The following is an 11,887-nucleotide window of genomic DNA, read 5'->3' on the forward strand; positions in this document are numbered from 1 at the left end:
AACTTTCTTCCACCCGAAACACTTACAGCTCATGATTGGATTGTTCCCTGGAGGTCTGAAATAAAATGATCTTAGCAAACCACAACTGTAAAGCTCTTTGGGAAACTTTCCCCATCTGCATCAAATGATTCTTAAACAGCTAATGGCACAGACTTTGGCAAGTTACCACAATGCTAAGCACTCTTCATTCTGTTAACTTGCTGTCTTCTGCTTAAGTGGCTTCAGTGGCTAGCAAAGAAAGGCTGGCTTTGGAGAAGGCAACAACTTTATTGCCTGCTGCTCCTGTGCTTCACCAGTGGAAATTGCAGGGAGCCTTAGCAGGGGAAAAGAGTGAAGGTGAGAATTCCCTGTTAGTATCCGTGGTGTCGCTGACCAAGTTACCATAGCTGCCTCATTGCTGCTGGTTCACAAGAGCAGAAATAGTTGAGTTCATAAGCGGGCATCCATCCCACCTGGCCTTGCGTGGGTAAAGTGCTAGGGCCTGTGCTCATCACAAGCTAGGGTGTCCTGGGTAGGCGCTTCGTTCGTTCTCTCTTCCGGCCCAGTGCCCCCAGCCGCTGTGACCATCACTGCAGCCAGAAACTAGCAGTTCAGAGCTGCGCAGCCCTTTGTCACATCCTTGCCAAAGCAGAGGCTCCTAGTTTTGCCCTGTGCGTTCCCCCAGTCTTCAGCAGGTTTGCAAAAGAACTGCAGTCTCTCATTTCCAGTTCAGAGGGTGCTTTAGTTTAACCTGCTGCCCCCCAGGCTCTGATGTGAGAGGTGAGCACAGCCTTAGCGCTGGTGGCTCCGACTCCATTGGAGGGGACCCTCTCGCTTCTCAGTTTCCTTTGGTGGTTTTGCCCTGTGCATCGCCGGGCGATTCCTGATTCCCTGGAGCGTGGAGCAGGGACTAGATGGCGCACACGGCCTGGGCTGGGCACCAGCCCTTCCGCAGCTGAGCCCATTCTCCACACGTTCCTCCTGCAGCCAGAGGCTCTACCCACCCGTAATCTCTGGCAGGGTGACCCTTGTGCGCCCTTCCCCTGCTGTGACAAGCCAGCCACTGCTCAAGGCTCGGCCCAGGGCAGGACTGAAGTGCAAAGGCCATGCTGCAAGGGTGCAGCTGAGCAGCAGCTCTGCTCTGCGCCCATTCTCTCGCCAGCTCTCGCTAGAATTATCTGTGACTCGTCTCTTGGCTCTGTGCATGCAGCAGACTTCCCTGTGGCTCAGTGGGGCCTTGGGAGAGGAAGGCAGACCTGCTGTATAGCGGAGTGACTCCACGTTGAGGACAGGTAGTCACCCGGGTATTCCCAAAGGGATATACCAGCCTTCCCCTTGAGATGAAATGTGGCTTTCCTGCTGGGAAGAGCAAACGGCTACTTGTTCCTTCTGAGGCTTGCAGTAGCACACAAGCAGCTGAAACTACACTTGTCCCCTAAGCACTGAAGACCCAGTGATGTGACGGGCATAGGCAGCGTGCTTCTCCCCAGTTGGTTCTGAGCACTGCAGCAAGCATTCTTCCTTCCCATTTACTCTGGATTATCTAACGCTCCCTGTTTTTGGAGTACTCCCATCAGTCTCTTATAAAATGTGCTCCTGCTTGTTGCAGATACTTGGCAAATAGGTCAAAAAGGCACACTCTGGCAATGACCAACCCTACAGCTGAAATCCCTCCAGACTTGCAGAGGCAGCTAGGACAGCAGTCCTTCCGACCCCGGGCTTGGGCTCCACACCTGGTACCCGATCAGCACCGGTGAGTAATGGCACCGGCCGTTCGGGCAGCTTTGCGCCAGGAAACCTGCTCAGATGTCATCCGGAATGGAGCACTGACGACGTCCCACTTGGCAGGGAGGGGTGAGGAGGAGGAACAACTCCAAAGAGCAGACCCACAGAGCAGAGGGTGTCTTGACCACACTGGGGACGCTGGAGTTCTGTGCTGGCACGGGCTCTGTGCCTGCAAATACAGGCAACACAGGGGCAGGAACCAGCTGGCTCTTCCCCTCCAGTCCTGTTTTTGGGGCTGGACGTGATTTGTCAGAATGGCTGCCATCACATAAGGGTTGGGAATAAGCTATTCATTTTAGAGGAGGGCTTGTCTCTGTTGTAATGGTAGGTGTCAAGCTAGCAGTAGATAGCAGATTTTCTACAGAACATTTTTGGAGGCAGATGCAAGCAAAAGCTACACCAAGAGTCATCTACAACCAGAGCTTAAAAACCTCACTGTTCTGCACCAGAGTTGTGTGTTTTGACTGCAAAGTCTCTTTGCAAAGCTCCTCAAGAGTCATTTTATTTCTGATCCGAACCCCTGCTGGTAATGATGTCAGGAGAGGAAGCTGGGGGGGGGAGAAAATCACAATGTCTGGGAAGGAGGGAACCAATGCAGATTTGGATCTAAACACACTCAGAATGTGTCGGTGGGGCACTCCAGATGGAGAGAGGTGTTAATTTGACATGCAGTCCTTGGTTAGCAGCAGCAAACTGGAGATGCTAATGCCACAGAGGGAGCTTAAAACCTGTGCTCTGAACCTCTCAGCGCTGAGAGCGCAAAGCAGCTGCAAACTGCAGAGTTTGCTGCCTGTTGGTCTCGACTGTTGAGAAAGCAGTCACCTACCAGGCTAGGTTGGTGCTCCTGTTCAATCTTTCAGCCAGCTCACGCTGGCAAGCTTGACAAAGCGCTTTTTATTGTAGCCAGATACCTGCTGAGCTGAGCACTGATGTAATCAGCAGAGACAGGTGAACTCTGAGCAGACTGAGACAGTGCTAGTGCCACGCTGGAACTCCGGAAAACCAAGATAAGCACCTCTCTCCCCTGAAGTTACTCCCTCACAAAGGTGCTTGGGGGATGGGAAGAGCAGGAGGGGAGAGATTTCTAGGGTCACAGAAAAGCTTGATAGGAGGAGGAGTGCAGCTTGCAAAACAACCAGAATATGCTGTGTCCTGCTTTAACGATTGCTTCAAATTGGAAAGGTAAGCTGGGTCACTCATGCACTGCAGGAATTGATTTTTTACAAGATTGTTAAAACACACTTGCCCTGTAAATATGTTGGTGTCACCTCTGCCTCTTGGCTTTGGAATCCTGAGGCTGTTTTGTTGCATCATGGACAGGGTGGTATCTGCTCATTCCACACTCAGTGTCGTAACATGCTGTAAGCCTGCCTCAAGTTTTACCTGGGAAATCACAGACACTTCATCTGACCATGGCCTAAACAGATTGCCCCGTGTCGTGTCCAAGACATGCATGGTACAGAAACCATTAGCTGTCTTGTGTCATCACCTAACCAGACCTCAGTTATTGAGTGGCAGGTGGGTTTTATTTTAGCACCTAACATATTTTAAGCCATCTTCTTATGTAGCACGCGGTTTTAGTCATGATAACATAGCATCTGAAAGCAGAATTGAAGTACAGCGATTGTACAAGGCAGTACAGTTGTTCAGCCCCGGCCCCATGGGTTTCAGAACCTCAGTGTAATTTTATCTGTGGCTTCTGCTTTCCATCAAGACAACATGAGATCAAGATAAGGATAATGCATGGGATGACATCAAAAGGCAGGGGCACAGCTCTGTCCTTGGAAGAAAGTTGTGTGTAAGCTATAGAAACTGAAGTATGTCCCGCTAAGGCAGACCAAGTGACATGAACTGAACCCAGCATGCTGGAAATGGTCCAGCATCAGTCACCTTCTGACAAGGGGGAGCCTTTCCGGGAGAAATCGTATCACTTCGTGGAACAGGCTTCAGTAAAGTCCTGCATTCAGAGTCGCCATGGCAGTAACTTGCCTGCAGTAATGTGGTTCAGGCCCACACCAGCGTGCAGCTAGACGGGCTCCTGTTGGGTTTAGTGCCAGGATGTCAGAGATGCTGTAAAGACCATGTCTCCATGACCTTCTCACAGACAAAGGCTGCTGTTGGAGCCTGTACCGTTAAGTATTGTTTGCTGGGTTTTATAGATTGCATTTGCACAGAAACCGTTAGGGCAGGCAGAGAAACCTGATCCTATTTGTTGTAAGGCACCTTGCAACATGTGTATGGAAGGTTAGCTTTGCTCATGATGATGCAGGTTGCACCAAATGGCAGGGCAGGAGCTTAGCACTTTACTTGGATAATGGGGAGCCCCAACTTAGGGAGAGAAAAGCTCCTGAAAAAAATCTGGCTCCCTCTGATGGTGAAGAAGAAACCTCATTGTGAAGGGAAAGTGCTTGTAGTGCCTTGGACACAGTTGCCTTGATACTGCCTATATCTGCTTTTCAAATGCACCAATTCTGATTGCCCAGTGCTGAGCGTCCAGGCAACTGGGAGACTCTGTGAAGCAACAGCTTGGTTAATGCATTAGAAAGATATCCCCTACTGTGCAGAGTTACATTCCTGCCCTCTCTTTTTAATTCAGTGCATCTCTAAGCATGGGTGCCAGCCCCACTTCCTCCTCAGAGGCTGCAGAACATATCAGGCTCCTTTCTCCATGTGCCCCTCCTGTTTTCCACAGGCATCAGATGTAGTCAGGAGCCCTAGGGAGCTGGAAGGCTCAGGAAGTGGCTAGTGAAGAGGTGAATTTTAGATTTTTAGGATGCTGAATGGTTTCTGTAAACCTTTTCCCTCTAAGGGATAGATGCATCTGTATGGATGGACAATGAGTTGCTGCCCACCTGGAATCTGGTTTGTGGCTGAGTAGTCTCCAACCTTAAAACACATTTATCTGCCCAGGCACCAAGGATATTTGGTAATCCTGTTTCCTGTTCACGGTGATGATGGCACTTTATTTCTTGATCTAAAGCATGGTGAGTGCTTTGGGTGAGTGGGCAGGTAGAACTTGGCATGGCTGGTGTAAATTAAATGTCTCTGTACTGGAGTTTGTTTTTTAGCTGGTGTCACTAACCCACTTCCCCATGTGTTCAGTTCTATTTACAAGGACTCAAATACTCTGCACCTCCCCACTGAACGCTTCTCCCCGGTTCGGCGCTTCTCAGATGGTGCTGCCAGCATCCAGGCTTTCAAAGCCCACCTGGAGAAGATGGGCAATAACAGTAGCATCAAACAGCTTCAGCAGGTAAAAGAGAGGGGTGGAAGTCCTCAAAAGAGCCTCTGCAAGGGCTTTTTATTGTCTCAGCCCTGCTGCTTCAGGAAGCAAAAGGTGAAATCTGTATCGCTAATGGCTGTGCACACGCAGTGGTGGCTTTCCAGTCGAGGAGCTGTTCCCCCTCTGTCCATCTGCAGCAACCCTGCTGGGTATCCTCTAAACGTATGTGCTGTTCACCTGTAGGCTGGGAACCTTGGGGGCTTCCACCCCCCTTTTTCTGGGCAGCAAACTACATGCTGTGCCCCACACATGGGCTGTTATGCCTGCCCTTGTGGGTCCCATCAGCACTGTCAGGCTGCGGCTGCTGCTCTCCTGCATTTCCTGCAGCAGCAAAGTTTTGGGGCTGTTCCAGGGTGTCCTGGGAAAAAGCCAGAGTTTGGAGTGTATTGTATACAGTTATTCCCTACGCAGCCAGTGCACCTCTTATCAATGGCTTGAGCGGGATTTGGCCCCAGGACAGCACTTTCACCTTGCAACACGGTAGAAATATGAGATGCTCTTTTCACCTTGAAGTTGTTATTACTAGAGCTTTGTGCTTGCATTTTTAAGGGAAGGCAATGGTACCAGCTTGGTGTGACGTGCACCCATTTCTTTTCTGTTGTCTGAGGTTTGAGGTAGCCATGTTATTATACACCTAATTATGTCAAATTAAATGGATTAGGCTTTTTTTACTGGCTTTTTCAGATGGGTAGGCTTTAGAGAGTGTTTGTTTGTACAGCAAGTGTGCCATGCCCAAAAAGGTCACTTACAGGGTGCATTGGATTTGTTGCAGGAGTGCGAGCAGCTTCAGAAGATGTATGGTGGGCACATGGACGAGAGGACGCTGGAGAAGACGCAGCAGCAGCACATGTTGTACCAGCAGGAGCAGCACCATCAGATTCTTCATCAGCAGATTCAGGTACTGGAGCCTGAGCCAGACCTTCTGAAGTCTTCCCTGTGTTTTCCTGCATTGCTGCAGATACAACTACCGAGCAGGTCCTGATGGGATTGAGGAGGGTAGATTGCTTGGCTTGCTGTAAGCCTGAAGGACTTCAGCAGTGATGTTTGCACAGCTGCTGCGACAGCCAGAGCTGCAGTCAGGGACTGAGTATTTGGTGAATCTGGATATGTCCTACTTCACCAGTCGGTGTTTTCTAAATTTACTAGTTGAGACATTATTGATTGCAAACACTTCTTGTTTTCTTCCGGTGCCTGGTTCAGGACTGTATCCGGCCACCCCAGCCATCTCCCCCCTTGCAAGCTCCATGTGAAAACCAGCCAGCTCTGCTCACTCACCAGCTTCAGAGGTAAAGAAATGGCTCAAGTAATGCTCTGGGGAATGGGTTTTACTCTTACTCAACCTTGGGGATGAGCTAACGCAGTTAGAGTCCAGGGCCAGGTTGGAAGTGTATAAAGTGAGAATGGCAGAGCCGGTTCCCGGGTGAACATGCCCAGTCCTTTTAGCTGGATACTGTTGGAAGGACTTTTAGAAGCAGAGAAACATGATTCAAAGGTACAAATCTGCTTTGAGCAGATGATTGACAGTTCTGCCTTTTCACTGGCTTGAAAATGCATTACCTTCAGTAGCCGGTTTCTCTCCTGCTTTCTACTTAGAGCTGCTGCTGGACGTCTCACACCTTTTCAGGCTTTAGGTTAGATAGCTGTCCTTGGCTTCAACACCCTGAGTTGTAGATGAGGCAGTCTGAATGATGGGCATGGAGAAAGGAAGGTTTCTCACTGGCCCCAGCAAGTCAGGAGGCGAGCCTGCAGTGTCCTCGTCCCCGGGTTTCTGTTGCAGCCACCGGGTTATGCTCACTATGTGTGTGACTGAGGCAAGTCAGGTGGCTCTCAGAAGAGAAGCCAAGCTCTAAAGAGCTTGGGATCCCAAACAAGGGCTTTATGGTGTTTATCGAAAACAAGAGAAGCGCAGCATTTGGCATCAGCTCTCACAGTTGAAAAGGCATCTTAATGAGGAGCGGGCATGACGAAAAGATGCTTGTTTCCCTGCGTAGGTTACGGATTCAGCCATCCAGCCCGCCCCCGAACCACCCTAATAACCATCTCTTCAGGCAACCAAACAGCAGCCCACCTCCTGTGAGCAGCAGTGTGCTCCAGCCCCATGGTAAGCGCTGACAGTTTACTGAGCCATCTGCACTCCACTGGGCAGGCCGCTTGGCAGAACCGTATGGTCCTATCAAACCTCCGGGGAAAAGAATGTGTGGGGGTGCTAGGGGCTTCAGTTCCCCCCCTGCGGCCTCATCCTTGCACCATTTGCTGATGATGTAAAAGATTCTCCATCTGGCTGCAAGGGCTGGTGTTATCGAGAGCTTGAGAGGAGCTGCCAGCTGGAATGTGCTGTTGGGTTTCTTGTCATAAGATCCTTACTTATCGCTCCCGGGGGTGGGGAGGAAGGGTTGATATTCTCGGGTTTATGCAAATCACTGTCATCTCCACTTTGTTTCTCTTTCTGTGCAAGGGGCTCTAGCTGTGACCTTTGCACGCTGGCGCAGTGTGACAGAGCGGTCAGGAGTAGCGCTCCTCTTGCCACCCACAGACATGTACTGGGACTCCCAGCATGGCCCAGAGGAGCAGCAGCTCCCGTGTGGGGCAGATCTCACTCCCAAGCCTTGCCGCAGGCTGGCGCGGGTGCTGAGGGTCTTTGTTCCTTGTAGGTGCCGCCTCCCAGTCTCAGTTCCAAGGCATGCCGTCCCACAACACAATCTTCCCGCAGTCTGGTAACTGTTCCCCTCCCCCAAACATGGGGCTGACGTGCCTGGGCCTGCAGCAGCAGTCGCAGCCTCAGCAGGTCACTATCCAAGTGCAGGAGCCCGCCGACCTGGTTAGCAACAACCTCCTGCAAGGGCCTTCTGTGGCTGGCCAGGGCATGTCCTCCCACGCACGGGGCTTGCCCATCAGCCCCAGCGCCAACCAGATCCAGATGCAGCACCGTGCTAACCTGATGGCCTCCCTCACCTACGGCCACAGGCAGCTGTCCAAGCAGCTCAGTGCCGACAGCGCCGAGTCGCACAGGTAAGGCCGCCGGCCTTCTCTGCACTGCTTCCCTGAGCTGGGAGCAGGGAGGAAGAAGAGGGGGCGGGTATCTCTCGGGCCGAGATGTGGTTTCCTCACCAGCCCAGGGCTGTACTGCACTGGTTTTGGGGAGCAAGCTGTGTCTCCCCGCCCCTGGGCAGCAGCTCCTGAGCCAGGTCAGAGCTCTGAGAGTCTGCAGGGCTGCTGTATCACGTGGCTTAGGGAGCATCTCCTGCCCAGGAGCAGCTCTGTCTGCCTCCTGACCCAAGAGGGCAGCCCGGCACGCCCAGCTGAGCCAGAGCTGCTGCAGTGCACTCACTTGTTCTTTTCTGTCCTTTGCAGTCTGAACGTGAACAGGTATCCCCCCGCCAACTATGACCAGGTGCACTTACACCCCCACCTGTTCCCAGAGCAGCCTCGCGTTTCCCCCAGCAGCTACAGCCCGTCAGGAGGAGTTGGTTTTCCTCCAGCTCAGCAAGCTCTGAAAGTCCCACAGCTTGACCAGTATCCCAGTTTCCCTCAAAACGCACATCAGCAACAGCAGCACTACACTGCATCGGCACTACAGCAAGCACTGTTGTCTCCAACGCCTCCCGACTACAGCCGACACCAGCAGGTACCGCACATCCTCCAGGGACTGCTTTCTCCCCGGCACTCGCTCACAGGTCACACGGACATGCGGCTGCCCCAGGCAGAATTTGCACAGCTCATCAAACGGCGGCAACAACAGCAGCAGCAGCAAGAATTTCAAGAGTTGTTCAGGCATATGAGCCAAGGGGATGCTGGGAACATGGGCACCAGCATGGGACAGAACCTCTCGGAGCGCCAGTCATTGTCTTTGCCTTATCAGAGTGCTGACACGTACCACCCACAGAACAGCCCCCAGCACCTCTTAAAAATCAGGGCACAAGAATGTATCCAGCAGGTACCTGCGTCGGTGCCACCCCACGGATATGTACACCAGCCAGCCCTGTTCCATTCAGAGAGCATGGAGGAGGACTGCACGTGCGAGGGTGCCAGGGACAGCTTTCCAGACAGTAAGAGTTCAAACACATTGACCAAAGGTTGCCACGAGACCCCTCTGCTTGTAAATGCAGGAGGGCATGGGGACCCAGAATCTTTGCTAGGAACTGCTAATCACGCGCAGGAGTTGGGGACGCATCAATACAGACATCAGCCCGCTGCTGGATTCAGTAGGAATAAGGTGCCCAGCAGAGGTAAGGCTTCCTGCTGCTTGCATGGACAAAATGCTCTTCCATGCTGGCTGCGTGCCACTTGCCTTCCTGCCGGAGGACACCGTCTCTACCCGGCACGGCAGGGGTTTCGTGACATATTTTGCATAGCACAGAATTACCTAGATTCTTTTTGGCTTTGGGGGCCTTAAGTAAATTGCAGGCATAGTCTCTCTCATCAACATCGTTAAATAAGAAGGGGACCTGATCAGCTGCTTCTCTTTGGAGTTTGACCTACTTCCACAGGCAGGTGAAGACCAGGTCCCAGAATACTGCCATGTTTTCAGGGATGCTGTGTACTGTTGATGTTTTTATTCTTGTTGGTGATGTTCCCCATCCTGTGTAAACAACGGGCTAGAAACAGTTAAGTTACTAGCGCAGCCCCAACTGCAGCGGTGTGTCCCTTCTCTTCAGAACAGACCCTTGAGTCCTGGCATTGCTAAAGCTTCCACAAACGCGCACAGTAAGAGTGGTGGTAAACATCTTGCAGCTAGGGCTGCCTTGCAGGAGCTCCTCTGGTGCTTTGGGAAGCAGCAACCAGCAACAAGACTCTAGCCCTGCTTGAACCAGAAGGGCTTGATTCTGAAGAAAGTGAGTTTAAACTTGAGTCCGAAGACCTTTTCTGCTAGTTGGAAGCAGTTATGCCTTTGCTCCTTGGTGGCTGTGCTGGCAGCGGTGTGCTGTAAGAGAAATTCCTGCCTGAGCTGTAATTACAGGCCTTCTCTGTATGAAAAACACACCATCTTACCCCCTTGCTAAGAGAGCTTTGAAGAGAGGCTTTCCAGGCTGAGCTGGGTGGATCAGTATTCAGTGCAGGACTGAGTGGTGCTGGTCCGAAGCCATCGGCTTGCCCTTGGCACAGAGGACCCTACTGTGGAGCAGCAGTGTCCCAGGCACAGGAGGCACAGCTTTGTAAGGGGACACAGCACGGGTTTGTTGGGAAAGTACTGGGTTGGAACAGACTGGCTCGGAGGGCAGAGCGGGCATGCCAAGCTCTGGCCCCCCAGAGCGTGGGTGGGGGGTAGGGACAAGGCATGGCTTTTCCAAAGTTTTCTTAAATTGTGGGTTACTGATGCGTTTGTCTCAGACCTCAATTCCCCTGCCGTGCTTGAAGAACAAAAGGGAAGAATCACTCCAGGTTAGGCAAAGCTTGGAAACTCTGGAGGTGCATTTTGTACCACATCAAGAGTTTGCATCTTAATATTGTAGACCATTAGATGAACAACAAAATTTCATGAAGTTGGAAGCTATATTTCTGCCCCTGTACTGATGGTGCTAGAACCAGTTACACAAGGGAAAAGGACTTTAGACTACAAGACTTTGTAAATGAGTAAAAGCAAGTAAATGTTTACAAATAGAATTGTGTAAGCCCTTCTGGCAGTGCTGTTTGGGTGCTCACGTAGTAAACTATGTCCTGAGATACAACCGCTTGCACCGCTTTCCTCCTGGCTTCAATAACCCACTTGGAATCAGGCCTGTGCTGCTTTGGTTCCAGGCAGAGTTGACATCTAAGCAGCCTAGGTACCCTTTCCTACAATTAAATCCTACGAAACTCCAGTGGACGTGCCAGTAGCATGCTGGCGCTTCACTCGCTCACGTGTAGTGCAGCCCCAGCATTCCCAAGTGCACTGTGCAAGCATGGCTCCTCTCACTGAGCACTGGTGCTGACAGCTGGGCTTTCTCAGCCACATCCCTGGGTTTTCCCATTATTTTCCCTATACTGTGTTACGAGGCCACAGCCTCTCTTGGCACAGGGACGGGTGGTGGTATCTTCTCTTCTGCCTGGCTCACCAAACATATTTTCCCTAGAGCAGAGCGTACCTTTGCAGTGGTTCAGATGTATTTGTGCCTTCCGAGGGAGCGTGTTGACCCTGATCAAAAGGTTCTGGCTTGTATGTTGAGCATCTGCCGGAGATGGCAGCCAGAGACTGTGAGAGGGTTGACCAAATCTGTGTTTAGGATGTGACTAAACTGCCTTTGAACGGCTCTGCTCCAGTTTTGCTCCAACGTAGCCGTCACAGGGCTGGGAATGCTGCCCATGGGAAACCTGCCTCGCCTCGGCACTGAAGGAGCTGAGCTGGCAGCTGTGGCCCTGCCCGTGGTGCCAGCGTCACATGCCGCACTGACACAAAGGCTGCCTGGCGCAGGAGCCCCATCCCCTATGGATGCAGGGATGAAAAGCTCTCCTGCTGCAGGTTTGGGCTGCTGGAGCAGGGTTGGAGCAAGGAAAGGAGCGTGAATGCAGGCCGTCCTGTCCCTCAGCCTGAGCCGCATCCCCAGAGGTGCTGTGCTGGCAACGGGAAACGTACGGTTGTCTTTTGGGTCCAGGCTATTTCAGGCTGAGGGGACTCGTCCCACTGTGCCTCATCACCTCCAGCACAGGGGCTGGTGCCAGGGCTTGCCGCTGAGCCTGGCTGCAGGAGCACTTCGGCACCGGGGCTGTTTGTGGAGCTGGAGAAGCAGGCTGCCGGCCCAAACAACCGTTCCCACAGTTGGAGCGGCATCCCGAGCAGTGTGTGGGTGGCACTGCTCCGCCAACATCTGTTACCTCATGTTTTCCTTCTCACTTTTCCGGGAAAGCTGACTGTTAACCGCACGT

The 11,887-nt window shown here is 52.1% G+C and overlaps 1 protein-coding gene across 6 annotated transcripts in view; it reads left to right on the forward strand.

Moving 5' to 3' along the window:
* The window catches only part of SIK3 (SIK family kinase 3), a 92,289-nt gene that overhangs the window by 75,299 nt on the left and 5,103 nt on the right, over nucleotides 1-11,887 (forward strand). For 5 of the 6 annotated variants that reach the window (XM_049799302.1, XM_049799298.1, XM_049799299.1 and 2 more), the window contains 7 exons: nucleotides 1,589-1,732; nucleotides 4,867-5,017; nucleotides 5,820-5,945; nucleotides 6,248-6,333; nucleotides 7,039-7,148; nucleotides 7,699-8,056; nucleotides 8,399-9,273. In XM_049799302.1, coding sequence (XP_049655259.1) covers nucleotides 1,589-1,732; nucleotides 4,867-5,017; nucleotides 5,820-5,945; nucleotides 6,248-6,333; nucleotides 7,039-7,148; nucleotides 7,699-8,056; nucleotides 8,399-9,273 — 1,850 coding nt within the window. The remainder of the gene's footprint in view (nucleotides 1-1,588; nucleotides 1,733-4,866; nucleotides 5,018-5,819; nucleotides 5,946-6,247; nucleotides 6,334-7,038; nucleotides 7,149-7,698; nucleotides 8,057-8,398; nucleotides 9,274-11,887) is intronic. The other variant, XM_049799303.1, reaches the window with a different exon arrangement.

The sequence above is a fragment of the Accipiter gentilis genome, chromosome 5 (genome assembly GCF_929443795.1).
Source record: "Accipiter gentilis chromosome 5, bAccGen1.1, whole genome shotgun sequence".
Lineage (NCBI taxonomy): Eukaryota > Metazoa > Chordata > Aves > Accipitriformes > Accipitridae > Astur > Astur gentilis.